Source organism: Cricetulus griseus, chromosome 2, assembly GCF_003668045.3.
Source record: "Cricetulus griseus strain 17A/GY chromosome 2, alternate assembly CriGri-PICRH-1.0, whole genome shotgun sequence".
Taxonomy (NCBI): Eukaryota; Metazoa; Chordata; class Mammalia; order Rodentia; family Cricetidae; genus Cricetulus; species Cricetulus griseus.
This window is the reverse complement of record NC_048595.1, coordinates 202855844-202880052: the sequence shown is the minus strand read 5'-3', so window position 1 is coordinate 202880052 and position 24209 is coordinate 202855844. Positions and strand designations below refer to the sequence as shown.

Below are 24209 nucleotides of genomic sequence, written 5' to 3'. Positions count from 1 at the left end.
TTAACACATTTTAAAATTTTAATTACATTTGTGCATGCACATACATATACACAGATAAGAATGCACATATCACTGTATGTGGAGGTCACAGCACAACTTGCAGGAGTCAGTTCTTTCCTCCCACCGTATGAGTTTCAGTGACCAAAGTCAGGTAGTCAGGCATGGTAGCAGGCACCTGAACCCACTGAGACATCACACAAGCCCCACCAATTGAGACAAGGTCTCCCTCTGAAGCCTAGGCTGGCCTCAAACAGTCAGTTATCCCCTTGCCTCAGTTTCCCAAGTGCTGGGATTACTGGTATGTGCCACCATGTTGTTTTCCAGTGATTTCCTTCCCCCAGCACTGGAGATTGCCAAGAACACTAGCTGAGAGCTGCACCACTATACTATCAAAACACATTCCCAGCCCTAAACTTCCCAACTCTCAGAGATAAACCTTTACATAAATAAATAAATTTAACAATAAGTTTTTTTGTGTGTGCATGGTTTTGTTTTGTTTTTTTTTTTTTTTTTTAAATCACTTAGCCCAATGTGGTACATGCACCTGTAATCCAAGCTACGGGGGAAGTTGAAATTGGAGGATTTTGAGCTCTAGCCTTGTCAAAATACAGAGACTCCACCTCAAAAAACAAAAGAATATTGTACAAGAGTTCTACCTATAGAAATACTGATAGCATTTGCTGTCAGTCCTGGCACAAAACATTCCTGACAATATTCTGCCACCTTTGTCCATACTCTAATCCCTGTGGAATTATATATGAACTAGATCCTGAAAACCTTAACGTTTCCCAAACATTCAAGAAAACCCCAATAGCCCTTATTGCACACTTAATTCACACAATTATGAATTCAGTCTTGGTTACTCACCTCTTCTCAGTTGCAGCAGACAGCTTATAAGACCACTTCTCAGCTCTAACAATCTTATCCCCATATATGATTAGGTATGGTGAAGAAAACACATTTCAAACACAAAGGACACACACCAAAGGCCAAAGTTTTCCTTCTATTTGTTATATACACACACGTCACAGGTTTATTTTTTTAAAAAGTCTGTACACTTCACAAGATAATACAAATAAGCTACAATCTTCTAGCTACACATTAGGGCACTAACACAGCCCATGATTTTTGCCCTAAAACGGGCAACTGTGCTACTCCAACTCTCTGAAAAGAGATTTTTCTCAACTCATGTCATTTGACCCAGGAACCTTCTCTTCTGGGCCCATACTGCTTCTCAGCCTTTTGACTAAGATCAAGTGTAGACCTGAGCCCACAAGCCCAAGCTATATCTTGTTTATTTCTATTTCAGGTTCAGCTCAAAGAGGGAACTCTGAGGCTTCACTTCTTCATTTTCATATCTGCTTCAATGGCACAGCGGCGTCCCCTGGTTCCCCCATCCTAAACAACATCAAAGAAAGGAAAGAAACATGAGTGAGTTGGTTACCTGTTAAGAGACAACATACAATAGGAATGCTGGGAATTTGATTTCTTGGGGGAAAGAATCTACAGAGAATACCAAAGGTATGAAGTGGAAGGGACTTTGTTTTCCCACAGAGTAGCTAAAAGAACACCTGACATTTTGTGAGTGTAACTATTAAGACTAGCATTTTTTTCATGCCAATACAAAGGGTCTTTGAAATTCATCTGAGGTCCCACAGAATGACTACCAGTCATCCCACCCAGGTCCACACTGTGTGTAAAGAACAGGAAGAGAAAGTGAAAGGTGGGAGAGGCAGAAAGGGTAGTGAAGCTCTTGGCTAACATACCTGTCCAGTTGCTGGTCCCTATAAGAAAGGCCTTTCCTGCAGACTGACCCTGGCACTAGTTCCCTAGCACCTCCTGACAGTTGTTTTCCATGACATCAGGACAATCAGGCTTCTTTCCATCTGCTGCTCTCTCCCTGTAGCCCAGCTCCTTCCTCTTGTGCAAAACTTTGCTGTCTTCCATAGATAAAAGATCTTATTAACCGGCCTTGCAATAGCCAGCCACTTGAATGAGGATCCAGAGTCACTGTTGCAGGCCAATAAGAAAGAATAGAGATCACAGTGTTCTCTTTGTGGTACAGGTCTACAGGCAAGATGAACTAGTGAACAGTTCTGCTGGGCCGGACCATTTCTGTATTTCTAATATGCAAGGATTAAAAAATTTTTAGAACATAAGTTGCCAACAGCCAACAGTAAGAATAGAAATAACACCTTGCATTTGTGTAACGTTTTAATAGTTTTTTTCAAGTTAATTTTATAACTTATTTTATCCTCACAACATCCCTGTGAGGTAGGCTGGACAGGTACCTCAATCTTACTCTTTCTTTTGTCTTCTTTTTTTTTTTTTTTAAAGACTTATTTTCATTTAATGTGTATGAATGTTTTGCCTGTATGTGTATACTTGCACCACAAGTGTGCAGTGCCTGCAGAGGCTGGAAAAGGGCTTTGGGTTCCTTGAAACTGGAATTACAGACAGTTGTGAGCCACCATGTGGTTGCTGGAAACCCAACCCAGATCCTCTCCAAGAGCATCAAGTGTTCTTAACTTCTGTGCCTCTCTCTAGTACTCCCTCCTGCTTTTTTTTTTTTTTTTTTTTTTGAGACAGGGTCTTACTCCACAGCCTAGGCATGCAGTGATCCTGCGGGCAATCCTCCTGGCCCTCAACTCATTATTACTTCTATCACATAGAGGAGAAAATTAAGGTTAGCTAATGATCTTAAGACCATGTAGTTTTCAGCATGTTTTGTCCCTTACTTCACTGCTCTACCATGAACAGAATCAGTCATTTAATTTATGGAGCAAAAGAATAAAAGCCTTTTGGCTAGATCTATTATGTTTATCTATAATCTCACCAGCTATTATTGCATCCAGTAGTCACTGCTACTGAGATCTTTAAAAAGTCTTTAAAAACATTACCACTCCTGCGTGTGAGGTCTGTGTAGGAGCACACGTGCCATGCTGCACATGTGGAGTTCAGAGGGCAACTCTGTGGAGTCAGCTCTCTCCTTCCACTCTCATTGGGGTCTGTGGGTCAAACTCAGGTCACTCCCATGGCAAGTACCTTTACCAGCTTAATTTTTAGTGAGGGTTTATCTGTGGAGTCTCTCAATTTAGTTAGGAGGAAGTGGAAAGGTGTGTGTTAAATATCTACCAATACTGCTAAAAAGCCAAGCAGCAGGTGCTGCTCTGAGCTATCTTCCACTCATAAGAACTGGTAAAAGGTGGAAGCAAGAAATGAGGAGCAGGTGCATCCTAGGTCTTTACCCCAAGAACACTTCATATTTCAGTGCAGTGATCTTACAGCAGTTCCCCCAGCCCCCTCCCTCTGACACACACACATACACACACATGCAAAGAGACCAGAATGCAGAAGAAAAGAATTTCTTATTCAATGGATAAAAAGAATTTCAAGACACTGCCACAGTCTGCATGTTGGATTTCCCTCTGCCACCCAGGCCCAGCAGGAGTTGAGAATTTTTCTGGCAACATCACCCCTTGCAGCCATTCAATACTTACAAAGAGAGAGAGAAGGAAGGCAGGAGAGCCCATGGGGACACTGTCCTGTTAGAGGACAAACAAATACTGATCAGGTTCCACAGAAACTCGGTCACAGGTACCCCAAAACTCAGGATAGAGACAAAAGAACCACACACACAGCACAAAGACAAAAATGTCCAACTTGAGAAAAAGAGGAGAAAGATCCCACAGCCACCTGCCATAGGACCCCATAGGAGCTAGTCATCAAATGCTGTGAGCTGCTTTATCCCCCACCAGACAACACTCTCCTAGAGGATTAATAATTCACTCACTCAGCTCAAACTCTCTCCCATTAACTGGACCTCTCAGTCACAGCAGATTTCTTCAACAGTTAGACAGAAGTAAGCTACCCCCATTCTAACATCTATTTGCATGCCACTGGCTTGCAGAAGGTTAGCAATATTAGAGTAACTGAAGGCTCTCTGGATGCTTTAGACTTCATTTTTGTCTCCTTACCTTCTCTGAAGCATCTTGTTTTCGGGTAGAATCTCTCCCCCGAAGACTTTTAGCACTGATTCCAGACTCAGATGTTTGCATAATCAACTGTGTGGCCAAGAATTGCTATAAGGAGAAGAAAAAAGTTTGGCCACAAAGATCTAATCCAGTAGGAAAGAACCATTATACTGCAGGTTTTATGACTATAACTTATATACAACTCTCCTATTCAATACTTCTTGGTTTACTTTAAAGGCTTAATTCTAGCTATTCCTTAAGAATTTAGAAGCAAAAAGTACCTTTTAAATAAAATAAACCAAAGACCTTTTAGCAATTAAAGTTACTTGGCAGACTTAACAAAGTCAGCATCATAAAGGGTGTGTGGTGAGACAACTATAAGAATAAAGCAGACTTTTGTGATAAACGGGGATTACACGGATTACACACTCTTTTGGTTGAGTACATGTGCCAGGATATTTTACGTAATTAAAAAAGAACATTAACCCCTTAAAAACTGATTTTCAGGCTGGGCAGTGGTGGCACACGCCTTTAATTCCAGCACTCAGGAGAGAGAGGCAGGCAGATCTCTGTGAATTTGAGACCAGCCTGGTCTACAAGAGCTAGTTCCAGGACAGCCTCCAAAGCCATAGAGAAACCCTGTCTCGAAAAACCAAAAACCAAACCAAAATAAAAACTGAATTTTAAAACTTCAGAAGGGCAGCTGAGCATGGTGGCGTACAACTTTAGTCCCAGCACTCAGGAGGCAGAGGCAGGTGGATCTCTGTGAGTTTGAGGCCAACATGAGGTCTACAAATTGAGCTCCAGGCCAGCCAGAGAAACCCTGTCTTGAAAAACAAAAGATTCAAACAAACAAAAAACAAAAACACTACTTCAGAAGGGGCTAGGGATATAGCTTAGATGGAACAGTGCCTGTCTAACATACATGAATCTCTCCCTGGGCTTGATTCCCAAATTGAATAGATTGGGTACAGTGGGGACATGATGTAGCTTAGTGGTAAGGTATTTGGGCAGCTCAAGTGGAACAACAGTTTAGATCCCTACCAACAAGAGCTAAACAGCAGCAGCAAAAAACAAAAACTCAATTCATTTTAATTTCTATCATAATTCTTCTATCAAACTGATAAAACCTATACAACTTCATAAGCAAAAAAGAAAAAAAAAATTACTTATCTGTGTTCCTGATGCCTATTACAACCAAAAGTGAATTCTTCGTCCCTACTGAAAACAAAATGAGCCTCAATGTACCTGGATCTGTTCCAGGACATCTCTCTGCATCTCTACTGCCATGTGATACACATCATGGTCTGAGCTATTATACATAACAGCATTCTGAAACATCAGCATAATGTCACGCTGAAACTCGGCTGTGCTTCGGATCAGTCCATTTTCAATGTTTTTCTTAATTGTTGACAAATCCATAGGTCTAAAAAAAATATATATAAACAGAGCTAATTGGCTGTGGGGGGAGGAGGAGTCACTTGAATTTCTGAATACAGTATCACTATATAGTCCTGTTCACATATACCTTCAGTATTTGCTACCAAGATCTAAATGCCAACCCACTATCCCAAAGCATGTACTCAAATCCCCCCATAAGCCACTCTGAATAACAGGCATCAAGAAAAGTAATGAAAGGTGTTAATTCTTTTAGACTATTAATGCTAACTAGCCACTGCAATGGTCAGTTTAACACTAACCCTAGCATTTACAATCTCAGCATGGGGTAGGCAGTGGCAGGGATTACTCATTCTCTGTGACTTTGAGGCTAGCTTGGTCTATAGAGTTCCAGGCCAACCAGGGCTATATATAGTGAGACCCTGTCTCAAAACAAAACATCCTTGCTTTAAATTTACTACCTAAAGCAAATATTCACTTAAGTCTACACAAATTATAAGTCAGGTGTGTTAGTTAGACTATGACTTACCTCTGCACAATGCTATGGTAGCCAGGTGCTATGTCATCTGTAACAGGTTGCAGGAACACATTAGCATATCTGTCCAAAAATAGGTTTATCATTGATTTATTCTCCAGAAGCAAAAGGAGAAAATTTATTCTATGCAGCAGAAGGTACTTAGAACCAACACCAACATAAGCAGTCTCATAGCTTACTCAAATAATTTCCTAAGCCAATAATGAGGAGTTGGTAATGCCTGCTTACCTATGATTTGCTGCAGCCCTCCATACAAGCATAATGGCTTTCTTCCATATTTTCTGAGCCTGAATTGCTTCTTGATCTTCACTACACACAGAGCTGAAATAGACACAGGATCGCTACTAAGCATTAAAAGAAAAAAAAAAAAAAGTCCTATTTCTCTTCAACTAATTATTTCAAGCCGAGAAAGGGAAAATAACAAGTAAAATTAAGGCTAGGGTATGGCTCTATGGTAAAATGCTTACCTAGCATTCAAAAGTTCAATGCCCCAAAACACCAGCCCCCACCCCCAACACCCCTACAGTTGTTCACTCCTATAATCTGTCTGTAATCCCAGCACTTGGGAGACAAAAGCAAGGGAATTAGGAGTTCAAGATCACCCTCAGCTATGCAGTATGAATTGAACACCAGCCCATGAGATCATGTCTAAAAATTAAGAAAAAGAATCACAATACTCACAACTGTGAAGAGGCAGGGCTGCTTGGGATAGAGTCTGCCAGTGTGTGTGACTGTAGAGTGGCATTATGTATACTAAAGCCATCATCACTTTCGCTCACAGGGGGTTCATTATCCATTTCAGACAAATAGCCTTCTCCTTGATCCTCTTCCTTAGGCTCCTCTAGGCTAGCTACTTCACTGACTCCATCTTCTTCCTCCTCCTCACCTGGAGCATCCTTAGACACAGTATGCATTAGTCAACAAATGCAAGCAAAGCTACCTAGTAAAGCATTATTAAATGAGATCTGTTTTTAGGTTAGCTCTAGAAATGGCCTCACACTTTTTTGGGGAGGTGCTGAGCCCTCTATCACTTATACTACCCTCTACTTAACTGACTAAGTAAGATAAAGTAATTTAGAACCTGGACAAAGAATAAAGCCCAGGATCTTTTTTAAAGGAAGGAAAAAAAAAAAAAAAAAAAAAGCTACTTACTTAAGACTAAGCTAAGAGGCGTTCCTTCTTTCCCCTTGCTCTTGAGAGGAACTCTGACCCTGGGTACAAAGTTATCAAAAATCGTTTTATTTCATGTCTTTGCTGATGGAGCAAGCTCACCTCATATTGCTTTAAATCTGTTACTATTACTTTAGTAATTCTAAGACAAAACCAGATAATTTTCTTTCAATAGTCTAAATTGTAACCTGATTCCCCATATGTTCTTCCTAGTGCCTCTATTCACTCTGAGTCATTCTGGATGTATCAAAATTTCTTTGTGCACTATATTCAGAGAAACTACGTGATCTTTATAGCTCTCACAGGGAAGCACATGTTGCTACTGTACTCCCATCAGGCCAGACTGTCTACTACTGTCTACTACTACTTCCTCATCCAGCTTCCTACCAGTTTTACCAGAAGATATGAATTTACTAAAATTCATTTAATAAGACAGTAGTGTGGGAAAATCTAGTCATATGACAAGAAGAATAAAGAAAAGTCTGAAATACCTTTATCTGGCTTCCAAAAATAGTCCCTGATTCTTCTTTCAATGAGTCTGCAGAGGAGAGAAAGACTACCTGAAGATTTTGTACCTTAGCCTTCCCCTTCCTGTGGACCATGCTCCTTCCCTGCAGCTCTCCTTTCTTTCCATGCTGTCCTGTCCTACTCCTCTACTTACCCACAACCCACAAACCCTGAGAAGCCAAAGGAAAAGATTTCAAGTTAGATACACAGTTCCTATCCTTTACTTACCTGACAATTCAAACTTGTGTTGCGTCTCTGCCTCTAAAGGATCTTCAATAGGATTTGAGCCATGTGATGGAGACAACATGCTTTCAGGGGATGCCTGAAGATCAAAAAAGAGTAAGTATTCTAATTACTAATACACTGTTATTGCTCCCATAATTTTATTCTCCAATGATAATGAGGCCATAGAAGAAATCCTAAGTTCTATTGTCTAATATTTTAACGATCACCTTTTCAAGATAGGGTGAGTATAGTACTAGTTGCAGCCTGTGGCTTTAGGTATGTGCAATATGTCAAGACTCAGAAATTCAAGGGCCTAAGCTGCCTAAGTCATAACCCTCCTTCCCCTCTTCCCAGCCCAGTCATATTAAATACCTCTGTCTTCACAGATGAAAGTGGCATCTCATCGCCTTTCCCATTGGAACCATCTGTTTCACAAATCTCTCCAGCTGCACAACTTCTAGGTTCTTCATCTAAGTCTTGACTTCTGAGTTCTGGTGGCTCCATACTTGAGACTGGACCAGCTCCAGCTACGATCTCTGAGCCTGACATGCCTGGCTCTGGCTCTGCAGGTTCCACCTTAATCTCAACTCCTGACTCCCTGATGTCTACCAGTTCATGAATTCCTTTGTTTTCTGCTTCCTCAAAGTCTAGCCTCTCTTGTTTAACTGTCATCTCTGGTGCTGGAAGAGGTACTGGCTTGTCCCGCTCCTGCTGGATAGGGTGCTCCCAAGGGCCAGGCAGGGACTGCGGATCATCATTTTCTTCACAGAATGACAGTGCTGCTTCTACAGCTGCCACATCCAGGACTTCAGGGTGATCATCAACCTGCCCAAAATACACAAATTGTTGAGAATACAGAAAAAGCCCACATCCCCCAATTTCATAGTACTTTATTAGATGCTGAGTCTAAAGCTATGTTCTCTACCTTTACCATTTAGTGGAAGCAACAAGTGGATAGAAACTTGTGCTGAGCAAACAAGCAAGTGGGATGGCAGAGAAGGTAAGTAGTACATCAGACTACAAAAACGAAAATGGGCAAAAGTACAGTTAAATAATTCTTACTAGGCAAATCAAAGAAAGGAAGAAGAGGGTGGTCTATGTAGTACCTGGGAGACGTTTTAGTATTTTGTTAAATAGTTACCTTGTCCTCAATGATGGCAATGATGTCTCCAACTGTTTCAAAGTCCAACTCTTCACCTGTGTAAGACACAGCAATATCCATCTTCTCGGCCAGATCTAAATCTTCCTTCCCATCTATGCTTGGAGCCTTTGATCCACCAGGAGCCTCTGCTACCCCTGACCGGAAACATTCTTCTTTGATAGAATTAATGATCATCGAGATTTCACTGCTATCCATGGAAACAGTCACAGTATGTGGATCCCCGACAGCTTCCAGGGGAACACAGGTGTCAGGCTGATTCACTAATTAACAAGAAGAAAGAAGCAACTCAGAAGCTTATCCATTATTAAGTGTGGTACCACCCCGATATCACACCAGAGCTGTAGACACCTAAAGTAAAAAACTCACTTCTGCCCATGTTTTCTTCTCCTTCATTTTATTTTCAAAGTAAGGTGAGAATACGCTCTCAAGCCTGCTTATATTTCTACACTTAACCTTCCCCACCCAACTCAAAAGATACCCACCCACTTTGACCCTTGCTTTTTTAAGGGTAAAGATGATTTAAGCCTATTGAAAACAGAAGAGAAGCATCTAAACAGGAGACAATGCTCTTGGTCAACTTTCTCTAACTAAAGTTTGGTCCTGTGGGTCAGGGACGAACCTGGAGCTACACTTTCAGGAGTGGAGACAGCCGGAGCAGAGGATGGTGTTGACAGCGGAGGCATCATGACAATGGTAGCCTGGGACACAGACTCTACAGGGGGTGGCACAAGTTTAACTGGAGGCTCACTGGCAACAGTAGTGAAGGAAGGAAGAGGAGTGGTGAACTGTGTAGGACCAGCTTCTAAAAGCCGGGAAAGAGTGGGAGCACCTAACAGACAAAGAGGTACACAAAATGAGGAAAGAAAGCACATAAACAAGAAGCAATAGCCACTCTAGGACTTAATCAAGAATTTTGTTTATAGTTTCAAAGAATGAAAGTAACTCCTGTATTGAATAAACTCATAACTACACCCCTACTTTCTTTAACCTCTTCTAAAAATCTTCCTCCAAGCTATGATCCCAAGTGCCCAATTATACACTGTATATATTAAAAACAAGTAGTTATTTTCTCTGAGGAAAAATAAGCAACAATAAAATAAAATGACTAGTATGACAGGCAAGAGGCTGAGGAACAAAGAGTTCCATGGCTACAAAGTGAAATCCTGGACAGCCTGACCTCAATATCAAGACCCTGTCTCAAAAACAAAAACAAAACAAAAAACAAAAAAAAAACAAAAAAAGGAAGAAAAAGAAAAGTGAGAAAAAAAAACCCTGCCACTTCTGCTAAAGTTGAGCACTCTATAAATCAATTATCTTTAATCAAGTATCAATGTGTTTTATTTTGGGTTTTGAGACAGGGTTTCCGTGTACCAGGTTGGCCTTGAACTCACCGAGATCCACCTGCCTCTGCCTCCTAGGATGCTGGGATTAAAGGCGTGTGCCATCACACCCCACCCAATTACATGCTATTACTATTTTTGTCTCACATTTTCTATGTCATTTAATCCTTAACACATCCCTGTGAAGTATATATGCCACCATTAATAAAATAGGAAACTAAGTCTCAATATAGTTAAGCTGCCCAAGATCACAAAACCAATAGTATGCTAGGTCTGAGATTCAAACCAGGTCTCTAGTTTCTAATCTCTAGAGTCTCTATTATCTTTCCACAATTTTGCAAGCACTAATATACTGCCACCATTAATAAAAAAGGAAACCAAGTCTCAATAGTTATCTATCCAAGGTCACAAAATCAATATTATGAAAGACATGAGATTCAAGCCCAGATATCTAGTTCTAAATTTCTTTCCCCTATTTTATAAATCTCAGGGTTCTTAGGCATATTTTCCCATTTTGCAAGGCACAGAGAAATAGCTTCACTATTAACTTTATTGTTCCTTTTATTACACCTATACTGTGATCAATTAGAGCTATCAATATTTTACATATGGAATGGATCTCAAACACTATGTTGTCTAATAGAAAAACTAGCTCCAAAGCAAAGTCTAAAAACTGTAATTGGGCCTTAAATATATGACTATTTTCTTTATAATAAACATGAAAAGCATGAACAGTAACTTACCTGAGGCAGCAGGGGAGGCTGCAACAGTACTGGTTGTTGGCTGTATCTCCCCACCATGTATCATGGGAAGAACCCCGCCTACCTCCAGGAGAACACCTGTGCTGTTCAGATGGCCAGAAGCCACAGACATCTCACTCTCATTTACCTACCAAGGAAGAACACAGGTGAAGGCTATACTCAAGCTCTTTTACTACCACTTCCCAAAAACAAACGAACAAAAAACAACAATAACAAAACACTCCAGTGGTCAAACAAACTTCTTGAAACTAAAACTTAGTATCCACAAAAATAATTCAAGATAGAAGGGAAACTCTAATGTTTAGAATTTAGTGACAAAAAGTTCTCTGGGGGAAGAAAACCACAAATAATTATTGTTCAGATACCCTAGGATCCAAGGACAAACTTAATGCATTTTTTTTTTAAGTTAACCTTTAACTAGGACATTCCTGGTTTTTTGTTTTGTTTTGTTTTCCCCAGGTCATATTGTAGGGCCCAGGCATTCCCTTCCAAGTACTAAAACACCACAGCTCTCAAACACCCACAGAAGTCTCCATACCAGTCTGGGGCTAGTAGGCAGGAGGCTGCCCTTCTTCAAGAGCTCTGACAGCAGAGGGGAGGGGGGTGGAGTTGCTTTCTGTCCAAGCATCTTTTTCTGGGGTGAATCATCTGTTACTGGGGTCATGGGGGCTTCTAAGGGTGCAGAGCCTGGAGGAAGGGTGTCAGGAATCCCAGGAAACGAGGTGACTGGGGTACTCGGCAAAGTCCCAGGGGTTACCTAAGAGACAACAGAGAACCTTTATCTGACTTCTCAAACTATGGAAGGTTCCCTACTAATCCGGATGGGTTAGTGTGTCTATGATTTTATTAGTTCTGAATGGAAATACCCAGAAACTGTTTATACTTCTTTCCCATAGTATTTTCTCTTCCACTCACTCTAACCCACAACCCAATCATTCCATCTAACTTGCTATTTTCAAACTCCTTAAAACACTATTGCTATTTTATTTAAGAAATGGTCTATTTCTTCAGAAGAAATTTAATAAGACTAAATACATTTACAAGTAATTCACATAGTCTTTTACCTATCTACCAGAAAGTCAAAGTCCTTCATGCTTTTAGAAGTTGCTTCTAGACAAAAAGTGGTTTCCCATTATTCAGCTCTCTGCTGGCTTATTGTCCCTTTGCAAATCAATTTCAATAAATGCAAATATACTTACCCCAGAGGTAGCCTCTTCCATAGTGGTTGGAGTCAAGTCTCCAAGTGGATAATCACCTCCTGGGGAGGCAGAATCTATAGGCGATCGGACCATCACAGTTGGTAGCCTTCGAGGAGGTGTTTTTACTGCTTGCCGAGCTAGAACATAGGCAAATAGAGACCAAATTTTCAGGACTAAATGAGTGAAATTATCCACTATTATAAGAAGCATTATAAGTCTAGATTAGAAGTTTTATTACTTTTTTTTTAGTTTAATTTTTTCAAACTAAGGGCAATTCTCACACTGAACAAATTAACTACTTAACTATGTCAAGGGTCCTTGTTGTAGTAAATGGTTTACAAACTTCTCAATGTCTTCTTCAGCAACTTAAGAGTCTGCTTTCAAAAAGAGGAAAAGACCTCATTGGCTCATACCATGTAGTCTATCTTACATTTGCAAACACTTAAGTTTCTGCCCCACCTGACCCAAAGGCTCACTGAGATGAATTTTTCATTCCACCTCCTTCCTGCATCCATTTCCCAAATTCTGGAATTACAGGCAAGCACCACTACATCTGGCTTTCCTTTTTTTCTCTTCTGGAGACAGAGTCTCACAATGTAGCACTAGATGACCTTGAACCCACTCTGTAAACTGGACTGCCTCAAAGCAATCAGCTTACCCCAGCCTCCCAAATGCCCAGAGCTCCATGTTTGGCTTGTTTTTTATTGGCATCTCAGTTCTAAATTAAGGCCAGTGAGATGGTTCAGTGGGTAAAGGTTCATGCTAACAAGACTGAGTTCAATTTCTGGGACCCCACATGGTGGGAGAAGAGAATGGACCTCCACAACTTGTCCTCTGATTTTTATACATACACACTATGGCACTTACCTGTGCCCCCACCAACAAACCAATAAAAAAAGTAAAAACATAAAACCTTAAATTATGTTCAGTATATCATTATCAAACTTGTGAGTCCTACAAGTAAACTGTCTACCTACAGAGTATAAAGAAACCTCATTTCCTAAGTATTTCTTCTTGGGCATTAATGGGTGATTTATTCTGGTAGAAAAGAGATAACTAGAATCTTTCTTTTCTTTTTAGTTGTTTGTTGGAGCTATTGACTAAGCCTCGTACATGCAAGGCCACAAGGTCAGTATTTTACATCCTCTACCCAGATGCCTTTTTAAAAAGAGTTTCTGTGTACATGCAAACAATAAATACGCATAAACAATAAATACGCATAATTCTTCTGTTTACTGACAGTTTGCTCCAGAGATTCAAAGATACTGCAACTTTAGAGAAAGGGAGGAAAAGGTTTTTGTTTTGTTTTGGTTTTTTGAGACAGAGTTTGGTTTCTCTGCAGCATTGGTGCCAGTCCTGGAACTCACTCTGTAGACCAGGCCTGCCTCTGCCTCCTGTGTGCTGGTATTAAAGGCATGTGTCACCACCGCCCGGCTAGGGAGGGAAAGTTTGAACTGCCCTACCATCTTGGTAGATCAGTCAGGAGCCTAAAACATTTTGCTTGATCCAGGAAATCACAGGACAAGACAAAAACTAGTATGGTAAACACAAAGGATGAGTGAACTTAACAGGTGTAGGTTTCTGATAATTTTGAAAGCCTACTGGTACAGTACAACTCCTTTTGATAAAAGCCTTTTTTTTTTTGTTTTTTTTGTTTTGTTTTGTTTTGTTTTTTGAGACAGGGTTTCTCTGTGTAGCTTTGGAGCCTATCCTGGCACTCACTCTGGAGACCAGGCTGGCATCGAACTCACAGAGATCCGCCTATCTTAATCAACAGCTAAGTTTCCATAGTGGAATGGTCACCCACTCATCTATGAGAACAGTCAACTGTCCTTAGCATGTAGCACTATATGGTCAAGTATTAGCAGAGGCACTAGACTTGGCTTACCCTGGTATGCAGCATCTGTAGCCTTCCTTTTTACTTCAGCCTCTTCCTCCTCCAATTTCTTTTTCCTAAAGAAGGAACTGAGTTACATTAGCTGGTTCTAGCTCGTCCCCATAGTTCAAAACTGCCCTCATAGGAAGTTTTGTGCCAACTGGCATAGAGCACAGACGGAACCTACATGGCAATGTCACTGCAAAGTTCATCCAGTCTGTTATCCATGTGCCCAGCTTCAATTAGTTCTGCAGCTCTTTTTAGCCGCCTATAAAACAGAAAGAGAGACACTGCAGTTCTCTTTGTGATTTTTGTTAAGCTTCTGGGTTGGTTTTTCTTTTCTTAGACAGGGTTTCACTCTGGAGCCCAGACTGGCCTCAAACTTATAGAAATTTTCCTGTCAGCTGGGCAGTGGTGGCGCGGGCCTTTAGTCCTAGCACTCAGGAGGCAGAGGCAGGCAGATCTCTGTGAGTTCGAGACCAGCCTGGTCTACAAGAGCTAGTTCCAGGACAGCCTCCAAAGCCACAAAGAAACCCTATCTCAAAAAAAAAAAAAAAAAAAAGAAATTTTCCTGTTTTGGTCTCTCAAGTAAGTGTTGAAATTACAAGCATAAGCTATCATACTGTTTTTTCAAAAATGATTAGTGTGTGTAAAATTCCAGGTGGACACATGCCACATTTCACAGCACATGAGGTCAAGGGCAAATTTGGGGGATTGGTTCTCTTCTTCCACCTCGACTCAAGCAGGGTCCCTTTCATTTCTGCCATTGGATTGCCTGATCATCACCTACTCTAAATTAGGACACCCAGAGCTTTCTACACAAGTTCAGGCGATCAAACTCAGGCTGTCAGGCTTGTACAGCAATTTTGTCTTGCATTCTAAGCAAAGACCTTGCTATGTGGTACAGGCTGGCCTGAACTTGTGGTCTCAAGTGACCTTTCCATTTCAACCTCCCAAGTAGCTGACATAGACATACACAACACACCCAGCCTTAATTGTTTTTTTTTTTTTTTTCCCCCTCAGAGACAGGATTTCTCTGTGTATTTCTGGCTGTCCTGAAACTCACTTTGTAGACCAGGCTAGCCTCAAACTCAGAGATCTGTCTGCCTTCCAAGTGCTGGGATCAAAGGTGTGTGCCACCACCACCCAGTTTAACTAAACTTATTAATCTGCTATTTTAAAAACTTTTGTGGGAGCTGGAGAGATGGCTCAGAGGTAAAGAACACTGCTGCTCTTCCAAGGACCTGGGTTCAATTCCCAGCACTCACATGACAGTTCACAACTGTCCGTAATTCCAACTCAAGGGGATCTGTCATCCTCACATAGACATACAAGCAGGCAAAACCCCAATGTTCATTAAAAAAACAAAAAACTTAAAAAAATTTCTTTGTGGCTGGCTCTGTGAACACCTTTAATCACAGTACATAGGAGGCAGAGGAAGATGGCTCTTAGCCTGGTCTACATAATGAGCTCCAGGCCTGCTAAGACTATACAATGAGACCCTGTCTCAAAAAACAAAACAAACAAAAAAGAACTATTCTTTTTTGTTTGCTTTTCCAAACAGGGTTTCTCTCTACAGCTCTAGCTCTCCTGGGACTCACTTTGAAGACCAGGATGACCTCAAACTCACAGAGATCTGCCTGCCTCTGCCTCTGGAATGATGGGATGAAAGGTTCGCACAACCATGCCCGGCCAAAACAACTAAATTCTTGGGTGTACCAGAAGTCAGCCTTTATTTCTTTCAAACCACCCCACAAGTCATTTGATAATTACCTGTATCTCTCCTGTGTTTCCTTTATCACTTTCTTTAGTTCCTCAACTCTCTCAGCAGTCAATTTCCGAACAATAACATCTTCAACAGTTTCTACCACTTCTCCTTTTTCACCCCGTTTCCGTCTGTGGAAAACCAAACAATAAATCCAAATTTAAGTAAAAGAATCTTTGTTTCTACTTGTATTCTTTGAGCCTTTTCTACCATTTAATCATAAGTAATATCTTCCATACTTTGCTTGTCCAGTTACGATATATTTCCATAGTGAACACTTCCCAACTAAACAGATGGGTACCTGGGTTGATACTTACTTTGGAGTCTCAGTAGTCTCTAAGAGCTCAGAATACTGAGAAGCACAATGCTATAAAAAAATAATAATAATAATAAATTAATAAATGAAAAGAAAAAAGAAGAAAAAGAAAATGTGATAAGCAAACTTGGAAAGAAACAAGATTTCCAAGTTTCAACAATTAGAATAAGACTAAGTGAAGAAAGCTATTGAAGACTGTGTAGTTTAGTTGGTCATGGTAGGAGGCAGAGACAAGGGATCTGAGTTCAAAGCTAGACTGGTCTACATAGTGAGTTCCAGGACTGCCAGGGATACATAAACACACACACACACACACACACACACACACACACACACACACACACACACACTCACACTCTCTCTCTCTCTCTCTCTCTCTCTCTCTCTCTCTCTCTCTCTCTACTACTACTACTACTCAATAAAAATTAGAAAAAAGTTTGTAATTCTTTTTTACACACACACACACACACACACACACACACCCCAGATTAGCAAATAGTGGGAAAAAGAAAAAAATGGTATTTTCTTTTGTTTTTAAATTTTAAAATATTTTGAAATATTAAAATTTTGTTTTGTTTTTGAGACAGGCTTTCTTTGTGAATCCTTGGCTGTCCTGGAACTGACTCTGTAGAGTAGACTGGCCTCCAACTCAAGAGAACCACTTACCTTTCACGTGCTAATATTAAAGGTGTGTGCCACCACAGTCTAGCTAAGTTTTTTATTTTTATTAAATTTAAAAATAAATATAAAATTTAAATATTTAATTTAAAATATTTTTACTTAAACTTTTATTTTCTTTCGAGACAGGGTTTCCCTCTGTAGCTTTGGAAGCTGTCCTGACACTCGCTCTGTAGACTAGGCTGGCCTCCAACTCACAGAGATCCTCCTGCCTCTGCCTCCGGAGTGCTGGGACTAAAGGCATGCGCCACCACCGCCTGGCTAAACATTTATTTTTTATTTATACCTCTGAATGTATATCTGTATGAGCTCTCAGAGGCCAGAGAAGGTACTGATGTCCGGAGTTACAGGTATTTACAAGCCACTGGACGCAGGTGCTAGGAACCTCTGCATGAGCATTAGGTGCTCTTGACCACTGAACCTTCTTTCCAGACCCCTTTACTCCTTTTTATTTTAATGTGCGGCGTGTCTGTGTCCACATGCTCATCCATGTGTGCACACATGGATGTGGATACCCAAGATTAACTCTGGGAATCCTCCTCAATCAGTCTTACCCTTACTTGAAGTAGGATCACTCAAAGAAACTAGACCTTGTTTCAGCTAGTCTAGAAAGTGAGCTTGCCTATCTCCCAACTGCTAGAATTACAGCCATGTACCACTACACCCAGTCTCTAATGCTGTAAGTTATTCCCCCCTTCATGATACAGAAAACCTTGTAAGTAACAAGGCAGAGCCTCATAAAGAACCAATTTCATATTCCCATAAGTGTAAAAGAACATCTGATTGGTAACTTACTTTCTGAGAAAACCAGTCTGGAGGTCGCCCAGGTTCTGCAAAAGGCTTGATTGCTCTGCTAACTGACACCCTACAAAATGAGAAAAGCATTATTATATATCAAACAGGAAAAATACAGGTGGTAGAGGTATGTGGGAGTTCCAAGTTTAGAATTTATAGATCACAATAGAATAAAGAATTGCCACTGGAGTATTGTAGAACACCCTTCCTTTATCATTAACTCTATTTACTTTTCAGTGTGAGAATAAAAAACAGGTTCACTCATGCACACTAGGTAAGTGCTCCACCAAAATTATAGCTCTAGTTCTGGAATACCTGACAATGGAAAATGACACAACTATATAAAAAGCAATTCAGGGGCTAGTGAAATAGCCCAGTGGGTGAAGGGACTTGTTTCTAAGCCTGATGATCTGAACTCCATCCCCAAAATCCACAGGGTAGAAGAAGAAATATCAACTACTATAATTTGTTCTCTGATTTCCTCACCATTCACAGTGTTATTCATATACCTATATGCACATACATGCACAATAAATTAAAATGCAACAAAAATCTTTAAATGTATCCAGAGTCTCACATGTAGCCAAATACTATATAGCCAAACTATATGCCCAGCCTAGATTAATCCTTTTTGAAGGATTAATTTTTTAAGGTTTATTTTTTTATTTTATGTATAAGAGTGCTCTATCGACTTTACACCAAAAGATGGCATCAGACCCACTATAGATGGTTGTGAGCCAACATGTGGTTGCTGGGAATTGAACTCAGGACCTCTGGAAGAGCAGCCAGTGATCTTCTTTTTTTTTTTTTTTTCTCTTTTCTTTTCTTTTTTTTTTTTTTGAGACAGGGTTTCTCTGTGTAGCTTTGGAGCCTATCCTGACACTCGCTCTGGACACCAGGCTGGCCTTGAACTCTGAGATCTGCCTGCCTCTGCCTCCAGAGTGCTGGGATTAAAGGCATGCGCCACCAACTTAACACTGGTTAAGCCAGTGTTCTTAACCACTGAGCCAACTAACTCTCCAGACCAACTAGATTCTTAAAATGAGCTTTATGGCCACTCTCCCTCGAGAAACCAGTACCCATATTTGGTATATCTTACTTTTATGACTCCTTTTGAGAAGCCCACACCTCTACTCTCGTCGTTCCTTCTGAGCCACTTAATCCTCATCATGAAACTGTATTTAAATACCTTTATTAACTCATAACTAGCTGGATACTGATGGTGCACACCTTTAGTCCCAGCACTCGGGAGGCAGAGGCAGGCGGATCTCTGTGAGTTCGGGGCCAGCCTGGTTTACAGAGCAAATGCCAGGATAGGCTCCAAAGCTACACAGAGAAACCCTGTCTCAAAAAAACAAAAACAAAGCAACGTAACTGGTTTTTTTTTTAAAAAAAATAGCTCTTAAAAGCTCACAACTTTTTGTTTTGTTTTTTGGAGACAGGGTTTCTCAGTGAAAAAGCCCTGGCCGTCCTGGAGCTCACTTTGTAGACCAGGCTGGCCTCAAACTCAGAGATCCCCTTGCTTCAGAATTCTGAGTGCTGGGATTAAAAGCATGTACCAGCTGTTTAAATTTTATGAAGTATTTTTCACTGTGTATAATGTATACTATTAATTCTAACAAACAGGAGGCTGAGACAGGAGAGCTATGGTAAGTTTGAAGCTAGCCTGAGCTACACAATGAGTATCAGACCAGCCAGAACTAAATAAAGAGATCCTGTCATTGTCTCCAGCCCACCCTTCTCCTCAAAGAAGCCAGGTATTGATCTATATGGCTGACCAGGCAGCCAAGGCTACAAAGTGAAACCCCATGCCAAAATAAACCAAACCAAACTAATCCCCTAAGAGCTTTTTCTATCAACCAGGGCCTATAACTATATTAAACCTCTTCACTAACTTCCTGACAGAGGAAAAACTGAACAGTATTACCATACATATCTGTAATCAAAATAACAACAGCAACAAAGCCAAGTTCATAGCCACTGAATTAAAAGGTAGGAACCAATCTATGCACAACTTTCTGTAATTAAAATATTATCTAGCTGAGCCAGGAGGTGGTGGTACACGCCTTTAATCCCAGCAGTGGCAGGTGGATGGATCTCTGTGAATTTGAGGCCAGCCTGGTCTACAGAGTTCTAGGGCAGCCAGGATCATACAAAGAAACCCTGTCTCAAAAAAAGAGAAAGGAAATATCTAACTGAGTGTGTGTTAGAATATACCTATAACCCCAACAAACAGCAGACAGAGGTAAAAATTCTTGAGGACAAGATCAGATGATGTGGGGCTACATAAAGATTTGGAGGCTATCAACAAAAACAAACCTTTATAACCAACTTAAAGACATTTCAGCAAGACTTCTTCCAAAGGCACCAGGCAAACTCATAGTACACATGCATACATGCAGGCAAAACACTGCTACACACAAAACAACAATGGTAGTAAAAAATTTAATAGTAAAAGCCAATAAACAAAAAAAGCAAAATAAGTATTTTCCTAGACAATTCTCAAGCAAAACAACAGAAGAAACTAAAGTAGTATAATAGAAATAAAAACCTTTGGCTGGGTCTGGTGGCTTATGCTTTTAATCTCAGCACTAGAGAGGCAAAGGCAGGCAGATTTCTGTTGGGTTCAAAGCCAGTCTGGTCGACAGAGTTCCAGACAGCCAGAGCTATATAGAAGAGGCCCTACCTTGAAAAAATGTTTCCAAAACTTTTGTGCTGTAAACAATACTAATCAAAACAGTGCAAAGACAGCTGGAGAGATAGCTCAATAGTAAGAGCACTGGCTGCTCATCCAGAGGACTTTGGTTCAATCCCCAGCACCTCAAAACCTCTTTGGTGCCTCAAAACCTCTTACTCCATCTGTTACTCCTGTAACACCCTCTTCTAGAATACACATGTTAGATAATATACAAGCAGGCAAGCCGGGCTTTGGTGGCACACATCTTTAATCCCAGCACTCAGAAGGCAGAGACAGGTGGATCTTTTTGAGTTCGAGGTCAGCCTGGTCTAGAGAGCAAATTCCAGGACAAATTCCAAAGCAATACGGAGAAACGCTGTCTCGAAAAACAAAAATATATATAATTTTTTATACATGCATGCAAAACTCATACACATGAAAAATAAACGACTAAAAAATTGTTTCTTGGGGCTGGAGAGATGACTCATGGGTTAAGAGCACTGCCCATTCTTCCAGAGGTCCTGAGTTTAATTCCCAGCAACCACATGGTGGCTCCCAACCATCTGTAATGTAGTCTGGTGCCCTCTTTTGGCCGGCAGGGACACATGCAGGCAGAACACTGCATACATAATAAATAAATCTTAAAAAAAAAAAATGTTTCTTGGGGGCTGGAGAGATGATAGTTCAGTGGTTAAGAGAACTGACAGTTAACCAGAGGACCCTGGTTCAATTCCCAGCACCCATGTGGCAGGTTACAACTGTCTGTAGCTTCAGTCCAGGGGATCTGACACCCTCACACAGACACACATGCAGGCAAAACACCAATGCACATAAAATAAAAATAAATTAAAAAGAATTCTTAAAAAAAAAAGACAGCATACAAAATAGGAGAAATAGTTCTAAATTGTCAAAGAATTAGTCTCCAGATACACAAAGAATTATAATGCAATTATAGAAAGGAATAAAAAAAAAAAACCAAAAATCAAAAATGGACAAAAATTGAGCATAACTTTCTCCATTAAATATACAATGCCTATATGGCCACATGAAAATATGCCACACAGAGAGAAATGCATATCAAAACTACAATAAGGAACTAGATGTAGTGGCTCAAATTTGTAATTCTAGGCGAGAAGGCTGAAAAGGGGACATCACTGGGATGTCTAGGTTAGCCTGAACTACATATATAGACCCTGTCTTAAAAAAACAAAAAACAAAAGGAGGGGGCTTAGAGGTTTTCCAGCTGCTTTTCCACTAGCTGCTTTTCCAGAGGACCCAGGCTCAATTCCCAGCACCTACATGGCTGGTAACTCCAGTTCCAGGGACCTGATACCCTCACACAGATATACATGAAGCCAAAACACTAATGCTCATAAAAATAAATAAAAATTAAGAACAAAAACAAAGCTGGGTGTGGCAGTGCACAACTTTAATCCTAGCATGCAGGAGGCAGAAGCAGGTGGATCTCTACGAGTTGGAGGCCAGCCTGGTCTACAAAGCTCTAAGACAGTGAGTTAGGGCTGTTACAGAGGAAAACAAAACAAAACAACAATGTACAAAGAGTTGGCTCAGCTGGATCTTTGTTTGATCCCTAGAACCCACAAGGTGGAAAAAGAGAAACAAATCTTGCAAGCTGCCTTCTGACCTCTACACTTCTATGCACATACAAACACGCAAATAAATATTTAAAAAACTGGTGATGAAATATGACTTTATATTACCAGTATGGCTACAATAAAGGACAGGAAATATTGTGAAGCACATAAAAAACCTGAAGGTGATGGGGATATAGCTCAGTTGGTAGAGTGCTGATTTAGCAAGCACGAAATCTTAATTTGATCCGTACTACAAAAACCAAGCCTCAGTACATGCCTATAATCATAGCATTCAGGAAGTAGAAGCAGGATCAGGAGTTCAAGGTCATCCTAGGCTACACAGCGAGGAGTTTGAAGCACGCCTTTAATTCTAGCACTGAGGAGGCAGAGGCAGGCAATCTCTGTGTTCAGGCCAGCCTGGTCTACAGTGTGAGTTCTAAGATAGCCAGGACTACACACAGAGAGACCCTGTCTCAAAAACAAAAAAGAAAAGAAAAGAAAAGACTCAGTACTACAGCCCAAGAAATCAGATATCTTAGATTTCTTACCAGTTCTGATCTCCACTCCTCATAACAGAAGATGCTAAACACAACTTCTCTCGGATGGACCATGGCTCTGTTGGGCCAGTACTCAGCAGCTTGTGCTCTGGGAATAAAGAAGACTTAGAAATGACCACTGAGGGCAGGCGTTGGTGGTGCATGACTTCAATCCCAACACTAGGGAGGCAGAGGCAGGCGGATCTCTGTGAGTTCAAGGCCAGCCTGGTCTACAGAGAGAGTGCCAGGATAGGCTCCAAAGCTACACAGAAAAACCCTGCCTCAAAAAATACAAAAACAGAACAGAAATGACCACTGGGCAGCAGGGGTGGGGTGGGGTGGGGGGATGAGGGGGGGAAGCACACGCCTTCAATCCCAGCACTGGGGAAGAAGAGGCAGGTGGATCTCTGAGTTCGAGGCCAGCCTGGTCTACAGATCGAGTTCCAGGGCAGGCTCCAAAGCTACACAGAGAAACCCTGCCTCGAAAAACAAAAACAAACAAAAAAGAAATGACCACCGAGGTAGTTCTAAGTCCCAGAACAGCTAAAAGCCTGATTAAGGCCAGCCAGGGTCCTGCCTCAAAACAAATCTCAATCTTGTTCGAACAAAGTGAACTACTACCACCAATTATTTATGATCACCAAATCTTGACTTTCATCATTCCAATAAAATACAATCACTACCAGCCATGATACCTGTTCTCTGAATACGCATTTATAGAACATTTTATTTGTTCAAAGGCCATGGCCTTAAGATCTGCTTCAAAAAAAGGGGCAGTGTTACGTTTAATTAAAGAAAAAGGGGGGGGGGATCTCCTTAAAGACCCAGTTTTATAACTTTATTCCAGTTTGAACGCAAGCTTATTTCCCAAGATTCCCAGCGGCCACCGGCTCCTACTGCCCACCTCCTCCTTTGCATAAAGTTGTTTGTTTACACCCCAGCCCCTCCCCTCAGCCGTCCCGCATAAGGCTGCTAGTCAGTGAAACCGGAAAAAAAAAAAATGGCTGGAGATTCGCGAAACGCATTTTTCCCCCGGCGGCAGGAAACGCCCACAGTTAACAGATCTCATTCCGACTGTTTCACACAGGTTGGTTAGAAAAACAAGCGAGCGGCAGGCCAGTCGGTACTGCCTTTACGCTGAGGGTCTTTAGCCTGGACAGCGCCGAGCACACAAAGGCCCCCTGCCCCGGCGGCGTCTCCAGCCTCCGTTCATCCCTGCAACGCTCAGACCCCAGGCAACGGCCCTGACGGAGAGCGCCACGGAAGGCAGGTCTCTGACAACTCCCTCCTCGGACACTCCCTTTGTGCATGACGAAAATGGGATGCCGAGCCTCGGCCCTACAAAGGCCTTGAACGTCAAAGCGGCTTACGATACTCACTGCCCGTCCCGGTCGCCATTTTAGCTTCGACGTCTTCAACGCCTGCGAAAGACGCGGGGAACTCTGGGAAATACGGGACCAGCGTCCATTCGCGGGGCCTCCTGGGTAATGTGGGTGGGTCAGTTTGCCCCAGTAGAAGTCAGCCTTAGTTTTTGTTTTTTTTCTTTTTAAACTAACCCAGGGCAAGGGAGAGCAGCTGAAGCCTCAGGAAAGAAACGTCTACAGCTAGAGCTTCAGAGTTGAGAGAAACGAATCCCATAACGAATAACTTGGAATCCCCGACAGTTGGTAACCGGACCCACATTAGAGACAAACGGCCTC

General features: G+C 41.3%; 1 protein-coding gene across 9 annotated transcripts; it reads right to left on the bottom strand.

Moving 5' to 3' along the window:
* Nucleotides 1–496: 496 nt before the first annotated feature.
* Brd8 (bromodomain containing 8) lies at nucleotides 497–24075 on the bottom strand. Of its 9 annotated transcripts, XR_004768359.1 has the most exons (23): nucleotides 23889–24075; nucleotides 22522–22618; nucleotides 17702–17771; nucleotides 16230–16279; nucleotides 15921–16043; nucleotides 14335–14415; nucleotides 14160–14224; nucleotides 12272–12408; nucleotides 11611–11829; nucleotides 11055–11199; nucleotides 9591–9800; nucleotides 8951–9231; nucleotides 8182–8634; nucleotides 7813–7906; nucleotides 7569–7615; nucleotides 6589–6803; nucleotides 6136–6228; nucleotides 5902–5970; nucleotides 5223–5400; nucleotides 3978–4082; nucleotides 3501–3545; nucleotides 1767–2123; nucleotides 497–1398 (listed from the first exon to the last, which is right to left on the bottom strand). XR_004768359.1 is itself a non-coding variant. In XM_027400716.2 (22 exons), the coding sequence occupies exons 1-22, from the start codon at nucleotides 23905–23907 to the stop codon at nucleotides 1339–1341; spliced, it is 2856 nt and encodes a 951-aa protein (XP_027256517.1). In that variant the 5' UTR covers nucleotides 23908–24075; the 3' UTR covers nucleotides 497–1338. The 9 variants fall into 9 exon arrangements, 5 of the variants coding, with proteins under 5 accessions (XP_027256517.1, XP_027256518.1, XP_027256521.1 ...); XR_004768361.1 differs by lacking the exon at nucleotides 9591–9800; XR_004768362.1 differs by lacking the exon at nucleotides 11611–11829.
* Nucleotides 24076–24209: the final 134 nt, after the last annotated feature.